At 43.0% G+C, this 24,199-nt stretch overlaps 1 protein-coding gene and 1 long non-coding RNA gene across 2 annotated transcripts; one reads left to right on the top strand and one right to left on the bottom strand.

Moving 5' to 3' along the window:
* Positions 1 to 298: 298 nt before the first annotated feature.
* LOC121533989 (insulin-like growth factor-binding protein 4) lies at positions 299 to 16,080 on the bottom strand. Its single transcript, XM_041840393.2, has 4 exons — positions 15,093 to 16,080; positions 6,539 to 6,702; positions 6,193 to 6,318; positions 299 to 4,348 (listed from the first exon to the last, which is right to left on the bottom strand). The coding sequence occupies exons 1-4, from the start codon at positions 15,451 to 15,453 to the stop codon at positions 4,211 to 4,213; spliced, it is 789 nt and encodes a 262-aa protein (XP_041696327.1). The 5' UTR covers positions 15,454 to 16,080; the 3' UTR covers positions 299 to 4,210.
* Positions 16,081 to 19,186: 3,106 nt separating this feature from the next.
* LOC123482787 lies at positions 19,187 to 20,664 on the top strand. The gene is made up of 3 exons (XR_006657929.1): positions 19,187 to 19,451; positions 20,234 to 20,296; positions 20,512 to 20,664. It is a non-coding gene; the product is annotated as an uncharacterized LOC123482787 (long non-coding RNA).
* The last annotated feature ends 3,535 nt before the right edge of the window (positions 20,665 to 24,199 follow it).

Genomic DNA, 24,199 nt, shown 5'->3' with positions numbered 1-24,199 from the left:
TCAGCCTTTCTGACCCGGTTGGTTGACCTGTTGAAATGTAGCTATGATTGTGTGGTGGTAATGAGATTATGTTTTTCTTTGCCTTTGATGGTCCAGACATAATGACTGAAACAACCCATTTAGAAGTGCACCCTCAGTTCTTGTGCAATCAGTATGGCCTACACTCAGCACTGTATGCACTTTCCCTGAACTCAGTATCTACTGTGTGGTGGAATATTTTGGTACATGATCTAACATACATTAACAATTTAACTACATGCCATGCAGCCGTTTAGACGGGAAAAGAATCAAGCGGAGATGAGATGCTACACGTTTATAATTTCATTAGATCTAATACAATGTATACAATTCTCTCATAGAGTAAACATTTCTAAGGTAACCAAATCATTATTCCATGACAAGCACAAATTCTTGCTGCATTTTCTTCAATGTATTTAAAGCATGGCCCTGTTCTGGACCACACACACAAGATCTTGACATGTTTAAACCCAGTATATAGTTAGGCTACACATGCAAACGTTACTTTGAATCTTTTTACAGTAGAATTAACAGGTAAAGTCCAAGGCAAACAGGAATATCCCTCAGAAATACAAGTACAGTAGAGCAAAAGTTAGAGATCAAGTAATATAGCGTAAGTATACACAGTTTAATATAGGTAAAACACTGAAGGTCTTGGATCCAAAAGGAAAACCAGGACCATTCACTTGAAACATAGCACTACTTTACTTAGAGGTAATATCTACAGTAGCACTGAAATGGAATGTACTATGCCTCAGATAAGGCCTTAGACTTATGTATGGTGTTTTCTCATACAGTACATGACAAGTGAATATCAACATTTAATGTACACAAAGCACCCCTATAGTTTTTTGGGGTTTCATACCTCAAAATACTCTTGCTCGTAACTTCTTTGGAGATATCTTTCTTTCTTCATGTCACTTCATTGTGTTTGGAATACAATCAACTTATCAGCTGCAGTATATCCTTCTTCCTTAATACCATTTCCTATGTCTTTCTAGTTGGGAATGACATCAGTAGCTTTGTTGAAGATATGTGTAATTACGGTTTAGAACAAGGAATTTTTACAATGACAATTAAAATATGACCAGCTTTTGTAAGATGGGCTTTTCATTGGGGGCTGCTGGGGTAGAACTGCTCTTAGGTATTCTATGGGAATAGGGGATGTCATGTTGGAATGTGGTGGAAAGTAAGAGCATCCTGTTTCATTGAATAGCCTCAGAGAGCCAAAAATATGTTTTAGGGACTTGTCAATTGAGAAAAAGCTCATATTAACTATAAAGGCTCAGTTTCAAGGTTAATGACCCAGCAGCAGGCAAAACTGGATGTCGGTTCAACCAGCCCACTGGGGATGTTTGTTTGTTGGTCAAAGCTTTCGTCAAAGTTTACCATATGTAGGCTAAGTAAATCTCTACAGGTTAGTAATTAGTTCAGAAGATAAGTCATTGACTGAGGGACTACTAGGTAAACTGCAGCAGTATTACCATAAAGTATCCCCATAAATCCTTTGGATAACTTTGGCAGTTTTTTATTATATATTTTTTTACAAGGAAGCAAGTTACATATACAATACAGTTGGCTAAGTCCGCAATAATTATCTTTGGACCGGCTCATGTCATGTCAGGTCATGTCACACATCGACCCAAATGTCTTTGATATCGTGATTCTCAACGGCAATGTAGCACAGATGGTGTTCTATCTACTTGGTCCCCAGGCTGGGAGGTGTGAATGTTCAATGTTGCCTAATGAAATGAGATGTTTCTGTCCCAACATTTACTACCCATGGCAGCAATGACAGCACGACCATGATGAAGGGCATTGCTATGTGGGGCTTAGTTGGACTAGCAATGTGTTCTGCTGCTCTTGATAACAGCCAGAGGAAAGCCCTTGAATGATTTCTAGGCTCCTCTGTCGAACCCGGAGGGGTATGTGAGAGAAAGAGTGAATGGTAAAAGTTTACGGACACAATGTGGCTTTGTGAGAGTAAATCAGTGCAATACAAATTTAGCTGGGACTCTCTAGCTCTCTATCACACGGTGTCTCTATTTCCTCTGCCTCTAGTCTATCCACTCACATCTCAGCTGACAAAAAGAGCTGCCTATCATTTGTAGGAGTCCGTTTTCAGACAACCTGTCCTGTCCGGCACTGTTCTTTCAGCTCCCCACGTCCGTCTGGTTTACCCCCTCGGCCCTGTCCCCTCGCCTCGCTCTACATGAAGCTCACTGTGCCTGTGTATTATTAACACTACTAATGAACGTCCAGGCGAGATGAATCCTTCCTGGAGTCAATTAGTAACCCAACTCTCTCAGGGGAGGATTACGTGCACTATCCATTTCTAGAAATGACAAACGACCGACCTCGCTGAACTCACTGATCAGACTGTCATGTATTCAAGGGTCGTCTTCTCTCCTGTACTCCCTGTGATCCACAGCTTTAGCCTGAGTCAGTCAATCAACCAATCAGATCATAGATCATAGCCCCAGGGAACCAATTATGATATTTTCCTCCCATTTGCAATACAGTACAATCAAATCGCTGTAGGGATGTTAACAGTCTTGTCCATGTAGTTTATGTGGAAGGTATGATTGGCAAGGTAGGTAGAGCATGATGCACCAGTAAGTTTGTCAACATAATAATACAAATCAATGATTCCTTGGCTCATATACTGCTTCATCGATGATGTCAAACCTGATAACTGGCTCTGCCAGAGTAAAGGTCAAGGGTGTTCACTTATTGATACTGGAGTCCATATATGACCAGGATGCTATCTCTCGGTGAGGTTTCTAATGTTATTATATAGACATCTGACGTTTCTCAGAACATTTCAGCTAGCTAGCAATTACAGAGGCTGTCTAGAGCGTGTTTTTTCATCATGCAGTCACTAAGTCCTCTTCTCTTATATCCATAAGAAGTTTTCACTACCCACACATGCTACTATGCATGCAAAGTCACTACATTAGTCCATAAAACAGTCAGGCAGTTAACTATAGTAATGCTCCCACTGATATCTGTGCATTTACTTGTATGTTTTATTTCATCAATGTAGTAAAAACGTGGAGATATTTTGCCACTAGACAGTATTTGTGGTCAGTCACACATTTAGGCCATTCTAAGATTGTCCACCTCATCTGGGAGTGTGTATCTCTGTCTCCTTCTAAAAACAATGCCCCAAAAAGCACAGAAAAGAACAGTTGGTTTTTTTGGCACAATGAGTGTATAGCACCACTATAAACTCCACAATACTGCCAACAAGCAGTCTCTTGGTTGGAAAGAAATCCTGTATATAGAAGCATATTCATACAAACATGAGAGCAGCAGCACTGGCGTCTTAGCACTTCAGCCCCAGCTGGAGAAACAAGATTATCCTATCAGCAGTGTACAGAGTTCTGAGCCCAGCTATGCTGCCAGTCCCCCTGGACAAATAAGCCAGAGAGAGAGCTCCCAGTCAAAGAGAAGGGGCGATGCGAAGAGGAGGGAGAGAAGGGGGGGATAGCGATAAAGCACATCTATTCTCGGCTCCTCTCAGAGGTACAGTTTATTCTTTCAAAAGTAATCTCTCTTTTCACTTCATGTCTCCAAATGTTGTGAAAAGCTGCGGCTTATCATCAATTGGTAATTCAAAGCAGGGACTCTGGTTGCTTTCTCTCTCTCTCTCCCTCTCTCTCTGTCTCTCTCTCGCTCTCTCTCTCTCTGTCTCTTTCTCTCTCACTCCCAATATTCATTATCTTCTACAGCTGCTGCTAAATGGTCGATGGTGAGCCATATTAGGACACTTAACTCATGCATAAAGTTTTTATGTTTTTTGTTTCAAAGATGCTAAGAGATGGAAATCAGAGTTCAACTAGACTAAACAAAACCAATGTTGTCCTGTTTTGAGAAGAATGTTAACAGGGGGCCTGTTGTTTGCCACCTGTTATTTAAAGCAAGAGGCAGGCCTAACTTCACAGAATCAAAACACACACGTGCTCAAAAAGATGCATACAGACTCACACACGGTAACAAACAATAGTAAAATAACAAAATTCTATGGTTTCCTTTCATCTTTTTCATATTCAACAAGTACCGTTGGCCTCAGGTGAAGTGAGGCTTTAGGGTTAAGTCCTTTCCTTCCATAGTTGTAACTAATCAGCACAAGTAGAATTTGGCTGGCCCTAAGCCCTGCCCCCCCCCGGGAGCCCCGCCGGTCCCCTCCTCACTCTCTCATGGTTGCAGTCATTAGCTGGTGGCAGTCCAGTTCCCCCCGCAGCTCCAGGGGCCCCGGCAGCCTCATGCCCGTCTTCTGGTCTACACACCAGCACTTTCCCCGCTGCCCGTCACGCGCTGGCTGGCACTGTAGACACAAGAAACAAGACAGGTATCACTCAGAAGCCAAATGGCACTTGTTGCATGATAGGAAGTAAGAACACTTAGTTGTTACTGTAGGGATAATATATAGATAGATGGCATAAGGCAGGGGTCCCCAAATACATTCAGCCTTGGGCCAATTGGTCATAGTTATAAATAATTTGTACACTGCAAATTGGGTGCAAGAATCCCAAACAGATATAGTTTTTGACAAAAACAGAATCATTTCAAACCTTGATTACATTGCGATACGATCACATATGCCTCTCTATTTATGCATGGGAATACTTGGGAATTAAAATCAATTTGAGGTGATTTCCTGGTGACTTTATAGTATTTTATGTCTAACAACTAAATATATATTTTTGGCTCAGAAAACTTCGCTCAGAAAAACCGCGGGGACTCTGGCATAAGGTATGCAGTTTGTTATAGCACTTAGGTCCTGCAAAAAACAAACACTTTTTGTCCCCCTCGGACATCATTGCACGCGCGATAGAAGAGCGCAATATGTACTGCAATTATTTTTTTCCCATGCTGCACGACGCTCCTCAGCTCAGAAACGAAAACTAAAACAATAACAACGGTGTTGGGGTGGCCAGTTGCGATGTTGCCCCCTACTGCGGATTCCATCTTTAAGGTACCTTCAAATTCAAACCTGAGGTACCTTAAAATTCAAACCACTGTTATATTCGACATTGTTCCCTTAGTTATTAACTTTTCCTCAAGCCCCTCAATCTCACCAGTGTGAACATGGATCAATTTAATAGAAACCGCAAGTTGTATGACTCACAACCACTGAATGATTAGTATCTCTACATTGCCTGGGGTGGTTTTGAAACAACCCATCAGCCTGGCTCAACTTTCCTATTGAGATTCCTCCTGTGCAATGAAAAGATGCCAGATGACCTCTCATAACCTTAGTTATGCTCACAAAGGGTGCCATAGAGTTCTACCATAGTGCAATTATAGTTCAACAGTAAACAGAATCCTTTGACACACTATAAAGAGCAGACAAGGGTACTTTAACTGAGTTACACAATCGAGCCTAACCCCAGACTCCGATGCCCTTGGCAGGGTAAGCCTTTCATCACTGACTGACTTTGCTACGCCTGTTGCTTTGTAGCGTATTCAGCTCTACAGAGCAACAAGCCTTATCTGCCTTATCTGCCTTTGTAGCGTATTCAGTTCTACAGAGCAACAAGCCTTATCTGACTCCATGTTCTAAGATTCTTCCCAGTCTTATCTACAAAGTTGCCCATTTCAGACATAGCAAGAAATAATGGATTCGAAAAGCTAATGACATCCATCACAGCAATGAAGCGATTACTGTCAAACCTTTTAGGTTAACCACTGTGTTGTGTTGTACGTACACGGTTCAGCTCGATTTTCCTTTGATAAATCACTTTGCTTGCCTGAAGATGTGGAGTCTTGGCAGGAGAAAATGCTCACATAAAACAATGCTGTTACACGCACATTTTGTGTTTTGGCTAATAGAGCCGTGACGAAGTTAGACGGGATTGTTTGCGCAGTAAAACAAGTGTGTTCGTATGTGCCTGTCTGATACCAGACAGAGTGAATGATAGACGATCGGGTCTCCCTTGCTAAAGACCTTCTCCACAGACTACCTGGATAAATGTCTGCATCCAAAACGGCACAATATTCCTTATAGTGGTCTACTTTTTTGGTAGTGCCCAATAGGGCTCTGGTTAAAAGTAGTGCACTATATAGGGAATAAATAAACTGCCATTTCAGAGTACGTCAAGGATTACTTCCTGAATAGTGCATAATATAGATAACAGTGTGATAATGATTGCTTGTCAGTCGACAAACCTGCTTGGCATGGAAGTCTCCGTTCTTGTCACAGTTGGGTATGGGGATGCTGTAGAGATCCTCGTGAGTGCGAGTATTGGACACCAGTCTGTCCAGCGCTCTCTGCAGCTCAGCACGACATGGAGCCTGAGAAAGACAGGTAGAATGAGTTTTAAAACTGTTAGACCTGTGTTGGTCTAGTAACTAGACTCAACTAGACTCTAGTTGAAAGTTATGGGGTGACATTTTTTAAAATATCCCGCACCTGCTCAAAGACTTTAAATGTGCGTATGTAATATTTTCCTATACGTAATCTTTATGTGTAATATTTTCTTATACTGAGGTGAACGGTGGTTGGTGCTCTCACCAGGGCAGCCTTTGGGTCCTCCCTGGCGTTGTTGCTTCTCTGATTGGTGGATTTGGCGGGGTGGCGGGCCAGGGTCTTCTGGATGCAGCGCTTGTCCTGGGGACTGCAGCGGATGTTGCTGTTATTGGGGTGCTCAGGGATGATCTCATCCTGTCTCTCCATCGCTGTGGGACACAAGAGTTAACATTGAGTCACAACACTACAAGTCACAGACATTTTACTTAAACCTTTATTTATCCTGCAAGTCCCATCAATGTCAATAGACCTCTTTTACAAGGGAAACCTCTAGAGCTACAACCTACACAACACATGTAAGAATCGCAATCCCAACCCGTACAAAGTCGCAACTCAAGAGTTAAAACAATAGACCATGCCATTTTTGACAAGATTCTCTGTCAATTACACCACCTCTCAGAGGCTTTATGCAATTTGTTGATTGCATGAAAATGTATAATATAATGTACGTCATTTACAGTATATCACTGATCTGACCCAATTTGGACCTCAGCTCTCTTGGTCTTCGTTTAACCACTGGCACCATACTTCTGCCAAGGAGAGCTATTGATGCATTTTAAATTAGCATCCCCTCTCTCCTCACTGCCTGCCCACCCATTGTGGCCATTTACCTTACAATAATCCTCCAGTTCTTTGGCCCTGCAGGCAGCCAGCTGTTTCCTCAGGAAAGTGCCCCTCCCCTACAGCAGAATAAACCCTCACTGTGCCAGATGGAGATTGTAAGAGGGTAATTTGCAGTGTCATGAGGTGCCGGTGGGCAAACGTATGGAGTGTGGAGGGCTTTACAGCTGTTTTGTTCTGGCTTGGCTGTTCACCTGTGGCCTGTGCAGGGTAGGTTGGTAACCCAAACAAGTTATTCCCCCACCAACTGTTCTTTGCTGTTCTGGTTGTGACCTGTGGCATTTCATGGGTTGGCACTGCAACCATAGCACCCAGAGCCTGAGCTTTAGTGCTGCCGTGAGCTTTGTCTGTCAGATCACTGGAAAGATCAAAGCACGAACGGCATCTCATGTCAGCGTTGCTTTTGGGAGCCTACTTTCTCTCATAGTCCGATCTTATGCAATGTGAAGGCATTGCTCTCTCTGACCTTTCCAGTTTTCCAAGGGAATTCACCCTGTAATTAGGATGAAATGGCAATTAGCTTTCAACAGGTTTTGTTGTGAAGTTATTTTTGTTATTGAACAACGGATAGACTAGCCTACTCATGAGGTACGGTGACCTTTGCCTGTTTCAGACTTGGGGTAAAGGGTTTTGCCTTTAGCTATTCTAGTCATATTTTAGTCATGAGACGAGTGGTTTACATCTCTATACCGTACCTCTCTACATGAGGTTGAGGTGAGGGAGTTGCTCTGAAGTTGATTGACAGGCTGTGCTCTGCCGACCGGGGGGAAGTGTCTCTGTTTGTATGTTTTTGTTGGCCTTACTCATCAGCACTTTCCGCCAGACCCAGCACGACTTCAGCTGTTTTCCCGTCTCCCTGTAAATTGTTCTTTCCCTCTTTTGCCATTTAGCGGTTTGCCGAATCCATGCTCATTTGGAGTGCCATTTCACACAAGCACAAAGTTATTTAAAAGTGGGTCAGGGGTGCCATGTCCTGTTTGCTGCCACTGCTTTTCTCTGGAGAGGAAGCTGCTGCTTCATTGTGTGGTTTCGGGAGGACTGTATCAACATCTCAGTTTCAAACACAGACAGGCTAAGGCACAAGGCAGGCTGCTATGATGAAGAATAGAAAGGGGGGACGCACTCCAGGAAAATAATCCAAGTATAATCTTCTTTTAATAAAAAATCATAATGTTAAATAAACAGAAAAAAAGCCAGGGCCAACCATTTCAGCTAGAGTTATGATGAAGAACACAAGTATGGACAGTGTGCAGTATGCACTCGCATCCAAGCCCAGACACAGGTGCATAGCCAAGATAAAGAAGGACTCGATTTGTTCTGATAAAGGTTCTATCATTTCCCTCTGTTTTGACAGCGTTTAAAATCCAAAGGCCATGAACATGTCAACAGGGAGGTTCATGTAAAGTTAATGTGTGTTCAAGAGCATCTGGGTCCCTCAAACCATCGTCATCTTCCATCATATTGAATTAGCGCAGACTAGTCTGCAATCGACCGAGTTACAAACCATTTTTCAGTACTTTGCTCTGACTTAACCTTCTTCCAATGAGGTGTTTGTCAGGGAATGTTGGTGGTGCGTTCCCACTCCCAGCCCACAGAGGTTCAGAGAGTGGCATGGAACTCCAATGTTCCAGTTGCAGCTGTCACTGGGAGTCTGGATGGAGCATGTGAACTAGTCTCAACACTGTCCTGGGGGACATGTCTGGCTCCGTAGGCTGGACTTTGTTACACTATATAGTATGTCAGCTAGCGAGATGCTTATCGTCAGCCGTCATTGCATCAGTGGAAATCTGGGTGAGGAGACAATGGGCGTTTGGCACCCTTAAATGTAAATAGTGCACGTTTGACACAATTTGTCTCCCACTGCATATCCTATGTCAACTCATTGCTCTTTATGTAAACTGGCATTAGCAAGAATGTGTACAATATGTTTAACTAAAGTGTTACCCTACACTTTTTTAGGGTATTTTAAGCTTATTGGTCCATAGAAAAGTGCTTTGTGTGACATATTTCTATACCGTAAAATAATACATGTGGACATTATTACAATAAAAAGGGCTGTGCTCAAAACTTCCCTTCCCTTTCTTTCTTCAACTTTCATTTGACTTCCTGCTAAAACCATGTAGCAGCCATAAATAGAGGTAGGTACCCCACAAAAGTGGGCCAAAATGAATTATCCATGAAATAAGAACTGAACCATAATTACTGGTAGGTTTGGGTTGTTTTTGCTCATATACAGTAAGAATATCCCAAAAAACTGGATCATGCACGAAAATAAAACAACAAAAAACATTACAGCAACACACTACTCATGCCAATAGTAACATTGTTCATAGTGATTAAGCACATTTTAATTGCAGTATATTTTAGTCTCTGGATCATTAGATAAGTGAGTCATTGAATTAATAAATTACATGTTTAGTGTGCAAACTGTGCATACATACATCCACAGGCTTCATTCAAAATGAATGAACGATTGTTCAAACAATGCACCATTGGCTGAATCCCCTGCCAGATGTTTGTAATATCAGTGTTTGCATGGGATGTTTCCAAACAAAGCATGATGGGAGCGGTTGCTGTTTAATACATTCACACATGAACTCACACAGCTTATGAGGGACTTTGAATTCACTGTGCTCCGAGGATTAGGCGTATTTTAATTTTATGACCAGCTAGTGAGCGCTCTTCATCGCTCTGTGTTGTTACTCAGCATCAGTTGGTTTGTTTGTGTATCTCTGTCTCCACAGCTCCAACACCAGGAGGGGGTCCTAGATCCATTGTTCCATGGAGGGAGCAATTAGCTAATCACATTTACTGAGTTCTGCTGCGAATGGGATAAATACTCAAAGTAAACAAATAATAAGGACCAAAACATGTCATCAGGGACATCTGCAATTGGTTTGCCCTATTCCCAACAGATCCTCATCGGCCACAGAGAAATTATTTAATCAGTTTCAAAATTCCAGTGAGCACACAGACAAGTGTATTCCTCACATCATAAGAAGAACAGGAGTTGTGGATGGTTGACAAGAACAGATGGTTGACCAGAAGTGCCACCGATAGGCCAGCCTAAAATGCAGATACTCTACATACAGTACATCAGACACACGTATGTAAGCTTAAAACCAGCATGAATGGCATTCGCAACACCTTATGACAGTAATGACTTTTCCATTGACATCTGTATCTGCTTGTCAATACTATACGTTTCTACGTTTAAAAGGTTAGTGAAGCATTTGAATATGACACCAAGGGAGACCCAGTCGGAATGTTTGAATGGATTCCAAGCCCACATAACGATTTCTAAGAATTAGGATTGAGAGAGCGTTTCTAAGAATCTGGTATTAAGGAACTGCATTAGACCTGCAGGACATGATAATATGCAGAATGTATTCCAGTACTTACAGTTGCTATGGAAATTGAGTTGACGAATACTGTAGCTTTCAACTTGATTCAATTGAGAGGACAATCCAGGACATTGTATCCATATGTATTTCACAAAGGAAAGTGACAGAAGGTGTACAGTAGATTGCATCTGGACATGTATTCATCAGATTTAAATGGTCTGTGCATCGCCCAGCCATACTATCCCCACAGTGCATCTCTCTCTGACCGAAACCTTTTCTGCTCTGTCTAAGGCAGAAGGTGCCCTTTTTTTTTATTTACAAAACTTATGAAATGTTATATTGTCTGAGAATTGACCGTTTGATTGGGATATGAGGCAGCATTGCAGTCTCTTGGACTGCTGCATGATGGTAGTATTTCATCTGTACATGTGTTGTTAATTCAGAATCAGTCATACACTTCTCCCTACGGTGTCCTTTTCTTTGGGAATCCGTTAATTTTTTTTTAAAAACCCTCTTCTATTTTTATCAGGCACATTCACTGTTGCTAGGTCTGGGGCAGTGCGGGAAGCGTCTCAACGAGATGTACCCCTCGGTTTAATAATGGATAAACCTGGCAAATGTGCCACAAAGGAACTCGTATACTTGTGCCTTGAGTTTTTCTCTTCCTACCTCTCTCTTCCTCTCTCTCTGTTCTCTCTCTCTTTCCCTTTTCTTCCTGTCTCTCTGGTGCATGGGGTTTCAAAGGCGTTGCACTGAAGTGTTGATGTAAGACTTATTGAGTAGGGCTACTTTGCTTTATGACAGGACCCGGGGGGGGTCAACCAAAGCTCAACACTGAGATAGTGGGATTCCAGAACATTGAAAACAAAACGTCCAAACATTTCGACACCATTTAGCATTTCATCAATCGCTGACACGTATTGTTTTCAATGTTCTGGAATCCCACTATCCCAGTGCTGAGCTTTGGTTTACCCCCCCCCCCATGCACCAGATAGTTTGTTGAGAGAGTTTACCAGAACTCCCAAACCGCTTAACCTTCACACTTTAGCCCACTTCTGCTTCAGCGCTGCTCGCCTCAAACGGACAACATAATGGCATGGATGGCGAAGTCATTCAGTAAACAATGTTCAGGGAAAGACATTCAGCCAGATTAAGCAATGCAGAGGACGGTACGAAGCCAAAACCAAGACAGTCAACCTTTTATCATGCACTAAACAGCTTTCCCCCTCTCTCTGATTCCGTTTAGTCAAGCAATGTGCTGGCCTAACCTAGGCTGGCCTCGCACTGAGAGCAGAAGGCTCTCATTTCTGCTCTGGCAGCAAGCGTGCCGATGAGCTCATCCTAGCGGAGCTGGACGGTGGGCGATGCGCTCCGAGGCAGGGGGGGGAGAGAAGCAGCAACTCACCCAGGCCCAGGGGGAACCAGATGCAGCAGTGCTAGAGACGACTGGAGACTTGAGTCTCTGGAAGTGCATCTGAAATGGCAACCTATTCTCCCTAAAGTAGAGCACTACTTTTGACCAGAGCCCTGAGAATAGGGTGTCATTGCAGACGCAGCCTGGAAGTTGAGGGCTGTTCAAGTCTGTCCAAAGTCTTGCCTTGCTGTGCCGCTTGGCACTGGGAGATAGTTCACTGCCATTACCAATAACCTTTGGAGGTCCCGGCAGCAGTGCTACTGGTGGAAGAAGCAATGTTGGAACAATCAGTGTGGATGAGATCTGGAACAAATGAGAGAATTGCTTCATTCGCGGTGCGCTTTTACGATCGCTACCAAACTTATTTGGCATAATGGAAATCACCACCGTGAAAAACTGCCTATGAGTTTCCCCTGCTTTGGAAGGGAAGAGGAAGAATAAAAGAGGAGGAACAGTTTCATCTACTGCAGAAGAACAAAAAAAGAGTCTGCTGCCATCTGAAGAATAAGATGAAACAGGAATAGCAGATAAGACATATAGTATTAGATGTTAAAGTGGAACCAGACCTCTGCTGCTGCAGTAGGAAGAAGAATGTGACTACCGTAAGAGGAAAAAGACAGGAGTTGAATCAAGATGTCTGCCGAGAGAAGTGAACAAGACATCTCCAGTAAAAGGGGAGTCAGTCAGTCAGACATCTGCAGTGCCAGTGAAGAGAAGGAGGAGGAATGGGGGCCATGAAGAGAGTGAGAATGAATTACTGATTGCAGAGAGATCTAATAGCCTGAGACTGGCCGCACTCCATTACAGAGTCATTTCATACAGGCAGACAGGCAGCTTTTATTACCTCCTCTCGTTAAACACACACACACCCACACACCCACACACACACACACATACACATACACAAACACACACACATACACACGCATGACCACGTATAAACATGCTGAGATCAATAACAGGAGACACACAGAGATGGACATTCATTCACACATTTGGTGCATACACCCACCAGCTACATCAATACACTCATGCATACACTCACAAATACATACAAATACACATATAATGCGTTCTCACACATTCACATTCAGTTCACACTCACACAGACACTACATGACCAAAAGTATGTGGACACCTGCTTGTCGAACATCTCATTCTAAAATCATGGGAATTAATATGGAGTTGGTCCCCCCTTTGCTGCTATAACAGTCTCCACTCTTCTGGGAAGGCTTTCCACTAGAGGTTGGAACATTGCTGCAGGGACTTGCTTCCATTCAGCCACAAGAGCATTAGTGAGGTCGGGCACCAATGTTTGGCGATTAGGCCTGGCTCGCAGTCGGCGTTCCAATTCATCCCAAAGGTGTTCGATGGGGTTGAGGTCAGGGCTCTGTGCAGGCCAGTCAAGTTCTTCCACACCGATCTCGACAAACCATTTCCAAATGGACCTCGCTTTGTGCATGGGGGCATTGTCATGCTGAAACAGGAAAGGGCCTTCCCCAAACTGTTGCCACAAAGTTGGAAACACAGAATAGTCTAGAATGTCATTGTATACTGTAGCGTTAAGATTTCACTTCACTGGAACTAAGGGGCCTAATCCGAACCATAAAAAACAGCCCCAGACCATTATTCCTCCTCCACCAAACTTTACAGTTAGACTATCCATTGGGGCAGGCAATGTTCTCCTGGCTTCTGCCAAACCCAGATTTGTCCATCGGACTGTCAGATGTTCATCACTACAGAGAATGCGTTTCCACTGCTCCAGAGTCCAATGGTGGCGAGCTTTACACCACTCCAGCTGACGCTTGGCATTGCGCATGGTGGTCTTAGGCTTGTGTGCGGCTGCTCGGCCATGGAAACCCATTTCATGAAGCTCCCGACGAACAGTTCTTGTGCTGACATTGCTTCCAGAGGCAGTTTGGAACTCGGTAGTGAGTGTTGCAACCCCAGGACAGATTTTTACGCGCTACACGCATCGGCGGTCCTATTCTGTGAGCTTGTGTGGCCTACCACTTCGCAGCTGAGCCGTTGTTGCTCCTAGACGTTTCCACTTCACAATAACATCTCTTACAGTTGACCAGGGCAGCTCTAGCAGGGCAGACATTTGACAAACTGACTTGTTGGAAAGGTGGCATCCAATGGCGATGCCATGTTGAAAGTCATTGAGCTCTTCGGTAAGGCCATTCTACTGCCAATGTTTGTCTATGGAGATTGCATGGCGGTGTGCTCGATTTTAGACACCTGTCAGCAACGGGTGTGGCTGAAATAGCCGAATCAACTAATTTGAAGGGGTGTCCACATACTTTTGTATATATAGTGTACGTACGTACACACACACACACACACATACACACTGAACACACACGCAAAAACACATGCATACAGATACAAACCCACACACAGAGCACGGATACATCCATACACACACACGCCCAGCCATACTATCCCCACAGTGAATCTCTCTCTGACCGAAACCTTTTCTGCTCTGTCTAAGGCAGAAGGTGCCCTTTTACTGTGTACGGCCGGGCGCCAAACAGCGGGGGGACTGTGAGCTCTCACGTCAGGCCGTGCGTGACGAGCTGGTGTGTGTGCTCTGGGCCGAGGCTTAGCGGAGATTAGAGCAAACAAGCAGCACATTGTCACACCCTCCCCAGCTCAGGTAAGAGCATGGAGCAGGAAGAGAGCACTCTGGCCCAGCCCCGGCACCCTGGCCTGGCCCTCTTAACTGCGTATGGTCCAACCGGACCGGCTATGATCCAACATGAGAGAGGGAGAGAGAGGGAGAGAGAGTGTGAGAGAGATACCAACCAGTCTGCCAGGCTTGATTTACAGTTACATCCTATTATATACAGTACTAACCTGGAAAACGACTGAGGGTACTGTTGAGGTGGCGATGTTCTCATACACACACATGTCCTAATTCTGGGTAGGCATGCCAGAGCGCCACTAAGAATGTTGAGTACAGTAGCCTAAAATACAAGATGGAGTGTCGGACCACAACAGAAGTAACCACTGAAGAATAGAAGGTGGGATAACATAATGCAGCACCCATTTTAAACGGAGGGTGACCACAGTGATGCCACCTGCACATACAGCCACATCAGTGGACAAACGTTAAAGATACCGGTAGCCCGCAACCATTCCTTCCCTCTTGTCTCACCTGAGTTCTCTTCCACGTCCCTCTCGTTGGTGCACACCCCTTGGCCATGCATGAGCGAGTGGAGGGGCCTCTCCACGTTCCGCGGCGGGTAGCAGCGGAGCCCCGTGCCGCAGCGGGGCGAGTAGACGCCGCAGTGCGCCCCCTTGGCTAGGGCGCAGGTGGGGCAGCAGCCACAGCCCGTCTCCCTCACCGTCTCTTCACAGCTGCCATCAGGCAGCTGGCAGCTGGCCAGCCGCTCCTCGGAGCACACGGGGCAGCGGATGGCCTCCTCTGTCAGACACAGCGTCGCCAGCGAAAGGGCGCCCACCGCCCACAGGCCCCAGCAGGGCGGCGCTATAGCCGCACCGCCACCTCGCACCATGGCAGTCCTGAAGGCGTGATCTCAAACCTTTGCCCTCGATTTCTCTTGCACTTTCCCGCAGTTCGTTTGTTAGTATTCCTGCTGTTTCTCTGCTCTCTCACCCACAACTGTTTGGTCTCTGCTTTAGTTTTGGAGGGTAAGGAGGAGGAGGGAGGTCGGGTGGAGGGTTTGGTCTTTGATGTTGCCTGCTGGTTGGTGTTTCGGGTGGCAGGGGTTTTTGGCAGGAGTTGGAACACAATGCCCCTGCTGTTTAACCTCGTCTTTTCTTACACTGAATTTCCTAGTCCTAGGATGTTTGTTGGAAAAAGAATGCAGGTAGATCAAAGAATGTTAAATATCTAGTCCTTGCTCTCCCATGCGGCGAAAGTCTTTAAGTCTGAGTCGCACAAAGTGGTTTTTCATATGTTGGGAAGTAGAACAAATGCACCAACGGATGTCCACTGGTCTATTCAGGTGAGTCTTTCTCCCTTCAAGTAGAATTCACACAGAGCCCATGAGGCCTCTTATAGTGCAAAGACAAAAAGTATGTTTGCCAATGTCCAGGTGTAGGGAAGGGGCATCAAAACACAAGTTTTTCAAGTCGAGTAGCAATTTCCTCTTCCACTGGTGTGCAGTGCAATGGGTTGCTCCTGAGAATGTCTCTACACAAGTGGTTCCTCTTGGAATTTATACTGCTGGCCAATGGACACGCCTCCTTCTTCAGGGGGAGAGGAGCTGAAAGGCACAGGGAAGAAATGCCAGGCTAAAGCGCTCTCACTCTCTCTCTCTCTCTCTCTCTCTCTCTCTCTCCCTCACTCTCTCTTTTTCTCTTGCTGTCTCTCACTCATGCTCTCACACACAGACACACACACACATACTCTCTCCCTCACTTTTTCTCTCTCAATCTTGAATGCTCACACAGAATTGCAGGGAAGAAAGACTGGGCTGAATCACCCTCTCACCCGTTCTTCCTAACACATACACACACACACACACTTTCACTCTCTCTATCCACTCTCACTTTTTCTCTCTCTCTTTCCCTGTGTTGAATATTCACACAATGAGTATTTCACTTTTTGTCCCTTTATAACACAGAATCACAGGGACAAAATATGTAACTAAAGCCTTTTCCTCTCTCACGTACAGACTCAAGAGCTGGCAGCACCTTCACCCTAACACAATGACTGTGTACACAAAAATTTGCTAACTCACATCATTACAATAGCTTGCCTTGAAGCACTAACCTCTACTCTCCCCTCTCGCTCTCTCTCTCTCTCTCTCTCTCTCTCTCTCTCTCTCTCTCTCTCTCTCTCTCTCTCTCTCACTACCCCCCCTCTCTCGTTCTCTCTCTAAATACACACTAGCATGAACATGCACTTGTACACTGACACACAAACACACACAGAGAGAAAAACGTATCTGGAAAGCTATTATTCTCACTCGCAATAAAAAGGCATTCATATACACAGAAAGGGTATAAAGAAACATCACTTCCATACCATCTTAAACTCTCTTTCACAAAGACACACACATACACCTCCAGATAATGACAAAGCATTGTTGAAATAACAAAGCATGGGCAACCTCATGTCCCTTTCCTGCACATGGCCTTGGTAAGTGTGGCCAGTGTGTGTGTGGCACCAGCATCCCTCTTTTCCTCCCTTTTAATCTGCCCTTTAGTCACTCTCTCTCTCTCTCTCAATTCAATTCAAGGGGCGTTATTGGCAAGGGAAAGATATGTTTACATTGCCAAAGCAAGTGAAATAGATAATAAACAAAAGTGAAATAAACTCTCTCTCTCTCTCTCTCTCCAACTAGCTGTGCGGGGCAGCTATAAAAGGGCAAATGGACAGGCAAATGGACAGTGCCCTCCACGTGGTAGCCCTGCCCCCACAGGTCTTAAAAAAGCCTCCCCTCTCCCACAGAGGGCTTCGCCAGCTAACTTTGAACTACACTGCTAGCTGGGAGTGTTTCGATTGTGGGTGTGTGTTTGTAAATTAGAGAATGTAAATTAGTAGGTCACCTACGTGTGTGTTAGTGTCTGTGTCTTTTGTGTGTGTATATGTGTGTGTATATATGTGTGTATATGTGTGTGTCCAGGCTCTTTCTCATTCACAACAATTTGGTTCCAAGGCTTACAGAGCGCTGGGACGACGCCAATTCTCTTTTATGTTCCTCTGCTTGTATTTTACCATGGTAACCCAGCATGTATTGTAATGCCTTTGTGTGCTTTACTTCACTCTTTTTTTCATTCTTCAGGCTGGTGGCCTGCTGTCATAGGCTGGGCAATGGGCCGTGGGCCAAACCTCACTAGGCAGTGTAGTACCACTCAGGTGGGTGCTACGTGTTGTTAGCAATGAGATTCCTTCCTTCCCTCTCTTGATAAATGAGCAGAAAACGACAGGGGCATGCAACAAATGTCTCAGCGTTCTGCAAGATATCAACGTCTAGTCTCGCACAGTGAATCTAAGTATTTTGCATTTTGGACTACATTAGTAGTCCTCTTTACTGGTGTAGTGGGCCTCACTGATATTCAGTACAAATCCCCACATTACCCATTATTGATTTTTGGTAATACCTTTTGTAATACCTATCCAAGTCTCTTGGTATAGGGGCCGTTAAGTAATGAATAAGAAATTAGTACAATATTAGAACACAAATAGTACCACAAAACCTTTCTTCAACTGTTTAGTTTTGGCATGTCAAATATCTTGTTCAAGTCATAAATCTGCACCAACTGGATTGTGAATAAGCCTGTACTGTAACAGCGGTAGAGAAATCCACAGGTGTCATCAGTGGAGGTGTTTATTGGTCTGCCATCTCTCCTGAAATAATAAGGCCAACTGTAGTGAGCTCAACCTGCTGGATAAGTGGTGTGCCATTTATGAGGTGTGAGTGTGTGCGTGTGCGTGTGCGTGTTTGTGTGTGTGTGTGTGTGTGTGTGTGTGTGTGATGTGTATGTGTTTGAGAGACAGGGATACAACATTGGGTGCTGCCTGGGTCAGTTGGTGGTTAGTTAGCAATGAGGCCGGGAAAGGGGGTGAGTCAGTAATGTGCGGTCTGCATCAGCCCTTACAGCAAATTTCCAGATAAGATTGTGATTCTGTTAGTCAGTGTCCTACAATACACACACACACACCTGATCGCATGTCCCTAGCTGCAGTAAAGCACTTTTTGCTGCTCTGTTTTAGTCTGAAATGTCCAATGCCACTACTCTAAAAAGCACATATTCACACACAGTCAGGCTATAGAAAACCTGACTATCATTCAGTCAAACCCAGCAACTAGTATCAGAGCTGTCAGTGGGTTATCCATAATTACAATCCATATGCCTATTTAAAAATTTAAAATATAAAGCAACGATCCCGTTATAACCAAAAGGCTACCTGTGGTAGACAGAACAAAAGGCTGTGTTTGAACCGGTCGACCACAGCACTTCACTTGAATGCATAATTTTCCATTACCCAAACAAAAGTTTCTTCTGAAAGCATTACCATGTTTGGTCATGGTCTATTCATGCAATCAGTGGATAGACTTACTGGCAAATTATTAAATTATTGGCAGGGATTCATTCACAAAAACACTTTAAATGGAAAGAGGAGGCAGTAGCAGTCTTTGGCCACAAGGAGGGTTACTTGTATCTTATATGGAGCCGTCGTTGAACATCTACTGTAATATCCTGTTTTGATCGATCGTAATTATTCATATCATAATGATAAAACCAGGCGTTAAATGTATAATGCATATTTGCCACTTCAACAGTTTCACTTCACCTCCATTCTTAAAATGTCTTCAGTCTCGTCTTCCTATACTATTACAAAGTATTTCCATCACTTCGTCATGGCAAAAATCAGTCCCTGTTCCTTTAAGACGGTCTCCAAAGTTTAGCGTAGTCAACTTTGGCATTTCCATACCGCGAGCCTCTCCAGTGGCGGAGAAGGGAATCTGAACGGCGGGAGAGACAGGCGAATTTAAAACTGCACATGAGCGCTTCAATATCAGGTGGAAGATACATACAGGTAAGACATTTTAAAAAGAGATTATGAAAACTGCTGTTGTCTTCCTTGAATTAAACATATTTTTAATAGGAATAGGGAATGTGAATAGGAAGATAGGCCTACTGTATAAAAACAGAATAGTTCACATTAAAATAGGTGCATTTAGCTACAATTCTATAAGTCTTGTGATAATGAGAGAGTTTTATATTATTTTAAGCATCAACTATTAGCTTTAATTTATCCTCAAAAACAGATGTAAGTGTGCTGGAAGAAATAGGGCTTAATTTTGTCAAATAAATTAACTACTTCAATTTCGAGGTGTCTTTTCTGTTGAAAATAAAATAATATTCTGGAGAATAGTATGGCTAAATTGCCGTAGGAGTTGGATGTCTCTTTCACAGTTTTCTATTTGCATTAACTTGGCAGGAAATGCATGTTCAGTGAACGTCATTTTTTTCTTCTTCGTTTGAATGAACTGCTAGGGTTGAGCAATGGACCATGCATGAACAATTTACCACACATTTATTTAGCAGTTTTCACCGTTATTTTCACTTAAATGTTTGAATTGATGTACATATTGCATTGAGTATGCCCTACTTAATGGCTTGTGAAAGTATATTGCTGTTCAAGTAGTCTTGCATGAAAAGTCACTAATTCCATGGGAATATGCTAAATTAAATTATTATTATTTCACATATAATAACTGATTTAGAACTGATTTAGAACTTTCTGAGGTAAATGTTAACTTTTGCAGTAATGGGTTGATTGACGCACTGCCTCTTTTGTGTTTTATTTCCACATAGAATCATTGAAGATGAACACAGAGGAAAAACAAGAGCTCAAGTCATCACAAGATGAAACGATGGGTATGACAGCTTTTTTCAACTTAGAACTTTCACTATAAGACTTACATTCCATACCGTAGGCTAATAATCTTTCTTGTTGCAAAAAAGATGTTGTACATAGTGCAATGGTCATAAGTTGACTTACAAAAGAAAAATGGTGGCCAAAAAAAGTATACGGTTTGAGATGTGTGTTAGGCTCTGTATTAAAGACTAAGATGGTGATGGTCTCTTCACAGACGTTAGCAGCGCTGTGACAGATGAGAGGCCACGGGCAGAGGAGGAGGAGGGAGGAGAAGAGGCAGGGCAGACACAGGGAGAGGAAGAGGAGGCCACAGAGAAGAACTCAGAGAGTGGAATGGAGTGCTCGGAACCCACAGGAAACGAAGGAATGACAGGTACGAAACACACGTTGTATGAGACGTGTCCTAAATTGTTCATGAGAACATTGTCCCAAAACCATGCTGTATTGACTAGTTTGACCCACTTGCGTTCAATACGCAACCGACCTATGGGATGATATGCAACAAGCCCTTGGGTGTAACAGAGGCTGCGAACAAAGGGGGTCAGATGCCCAGATACTCTCTGGGACACATTCAAAGTGTTAACCAGTCATTGACTCCATTGTACAGCCTGAGTTAGAGGAGTTGCTGGTAACACTTTATTTTAAGGGTTCGTAATAAAACCATTTATAAGGCATTTATTAATCATTGCTTCCACATTTATAAACCATTTATTAATCATTAGTAATTCTAAGTATACATACGTTTTTTTTTACAGTCCCTAATCTTAAGTGAGCGCTATTTGTACTTTATGTGTACTTTATAAATGTTTTGAGTGACCAGTGTCATTTCTCACAAAAAGATGGGCATGCCATTGGTAGACATTCCTGCAGTACCTGGTAAAAGAATAGGCACACAACACAGGATGTTTAAGGGGTTTTATATATATATATATATATATATATATATATATATATATATATATATATATATATATATATATATATATGTGTGTGTGTGTGAATAACTAACTTACTAACATTTACAGATGTGGGAGTAATGATTTTTTTTAAATGGTGAGCAAACTGTTTTTAAATGCCTTGTAAATGGTTTATTAGGGACCCTTAAATAAAGTGTTACCGATGTGCTGTAAGATACAGGCTACTGGAGCTACTATTGGAGGCCATGCTCTTCCTTATTTTAGTATTTTGCCACAGCTACACGGTCGGGGTGTAACTCTGTATCTCTGCTTTTCTACTGAAGCACGCCCCGCGGTTCACTGCTCTCAGGCCCTGGACTCTATATGGGGCCTCTCTCTGTGCAAAGTTTCCATCGCACCTCTGAGCGCTTTGCATGACAACCAAGCGCCACTTTTCAGCACATCAGCCACTGCTGAGACCACAGTGTGGTTTCTGGATGGAATATAACTAAAGTCTCGACAAGGGTTGGTTGACACTCAGCAGGGACAGGCGTTGCAGGCCAGAGCCCAGGACTTGAGGTGTACACAGTTGCAGGTGTAGGATATACAGACTGTAGGACTTGGGGCATAGCCTATACACTGCAGGGCTTGAGATTTACTTGTAGGGTATGAGGTGCACACTTGCAGTGTTTGGGGTATACACTTGCAGGGTTTGGGGTATACACTTGCAGGGTTTGGGGTATACACTTGCAGGGTTTGGGGTATACACTTGCAGGGTTTGGGGTATACCCTTGCAGGGTTTGGGTCTTAAACTTGCAATGCTTGGGATGTAGGCCTACTCTTGCTGGGCTTATTGGTGTGGGGCTGGGCGATATGGCCAAAATATCATTTCACAATATTATTCTCATTTTTGACGGTATGGCGGTATTTTATGGTATTTTATGTTTCTGAATAATACAAGTTTTAGGAGTAGTGCATGACCCTAGAATGCCAACAAATTCTGATGGTTTTATTCGCAATCAAACTAGGACAAAACTGACAGTGAAGTAGTCCAATTTGTTGAACTTTTACGTTATTTAGCACTGTATAAAAATACCTTTAAAGACGGTATTGTAAAAATCCATACCGGAATGTGGATCCATACCTGTATATGGGTATTCACAATATATTGCCCAGCCATATATTGGTGTACATTTGCTGGGTTTGAGTTATGCACTTTTAGGACTTGGGGTGCACACTTGCATGGTTTGGGGTATACACTTCTAACTTGAAAGGCTATGCTACACTTTTGGGGAGGCTAGGCTCTCAATCTATATGTTCAGAAAAAGATGAAGCATGGTTGTTGTTTTCTTTTCTTTCCTTCAACGTTGACTGAGAGGTTTCTCTATGCCACCTTGTCCTGCCCTGGTTATGGTTTCTGAGCATTGAAAGGAAATGCCTTGCTGTTCTCTCCGAAGCGCATCTCCTAAATCTTTCTCTGAAACTCTGCCTTGGCCTAAATTAGACGTGCTAGTGTCAATATATTAAAATATTCTAACCATAAATACAAATGAAGAATTGGAGATGTGGCATTTATCACAGAGCCTTGTAGACGTTTCTGTCTGATGCATGGCCCCGTGGAGCTCTGCTAACCCAGCTAGCACATTTGGTGCCTTGGGAAGTTGTAGGAATTTATATTTTTGGTTTCACATTGGTTGTGGGAATTAAGCCATATGTTTCCTCACCGGTGAAACTGAACATTTTGTAAACGTTCTGAGAACATTTATTTTTAAGTTGAAAGGAGGTTATGAGAATGTTTTACTCTGGTTCCTTGAAAGTTTTCCTGGGAGGTTTTATTAAAGCTCTGAGAATGGAAATGATCGGTTATTTGAAGGTTTTTTAATAACTTCCTTAAAGCTTTCACTTAATGTTTCAATAAGACTTAATAACACTGCTAGCTTATTGTGGGTTAACTTTTTTGAAATCCAAGCACAGATAGGACACATGAAAATTAATTTCCTTAAGCATTAATCTTGCAAACACATTTCTTTTTTATTGTGACACGCCATGAGTGAGATTCAAACCTATAATCTTCTGTTCTTTATCAATAGAATTAGTCCACTGCGCCACCAGGATGGAGCTAGCATGCCATGTTTTCTTTTTAAGCATACAAAGCTGTTTATTTTAGTTTATTCAAACAGACCCCATTTAAAAGAAAACAAGCACTCATTAAGATCAGGTGTGGCCAATTAGTGGGCACGGCCAACACACCTGAACACACTTAACAAGATAGAGGATAGAGAGAGTTTTGTTGATGCTGAGGATGGAATGTAAATCTTTTTTAATCTCTGAACGTTACAAACGTTTTCTTGTGGTTTTTATGGGACGTTTTCTTCACGTCCTGAAAACGGAATGTATGTTTTTAAATAACATTCTTAGAATGTTCTTGTGGTTTTTATGTAAAGTTTTCATAACGTTCTCTGAACAATTTGAGAACATTACTTTAAATGGAACCATGAGGAAACCTGTAGGAAACGTTATATTGAAGTACTGAAATTACCACAGAAGAAAGTTGTTTCTTAAGTTTCTTAACATTCTCGCAACAATTTGAGAACATTCCCAATGTCAAACCATTTGGAGAACATTCCTAGAACATTACCAACATTTAAATAAAAAGTAACCATGTTTGAACTTTTAGGACACATTATAAAGTAATGAAATACCAAGAAAATAATGTTTTTTTTGTCAAGTTCCTTAAATGTGCTGAGAATTTTCCAAAGCCAAGCAACTATCCTGCACCATTCCCAGAAAGTTGTGGGAAGGTTGTATGCAAAATAACCATAGGACAACCACGCTCTCACCAAGCTCTAAGAAGCATATGGTTCTCAGAATGTATGTGCTAGCTGGGAAGCTTTTTTATGTCCGTATTTGTAGAAAACTGCATGTAGAATCCTTATACAGTGAGGGAAAAAAGTATTTGATCCCCTGCTGATTTTGTACGTTTGCCCACTGACAAAGACATGATCA

This window comes from Coregonus clupeaformis, chromosome 38, assembly GCF_020615455.1.
Source record: "Coregonus clupeaformis isolate EN_2021a chromosome 38, ASM2061545v1, whole genome shotgun sequence".
In the NCBI taxonomy this organism is placed as follows: domain Eukaryota; kingdom Metazoa; phylum Chordata; class Actinopteri; order Salmoniformes; family Salmonidae; genus Coregonus; species Coregonus clupeaformis.
Note: the sequence above shows the minus strand (reverse complement) of the source record. Positions and strands in the feature narration are given on the sequence as shown.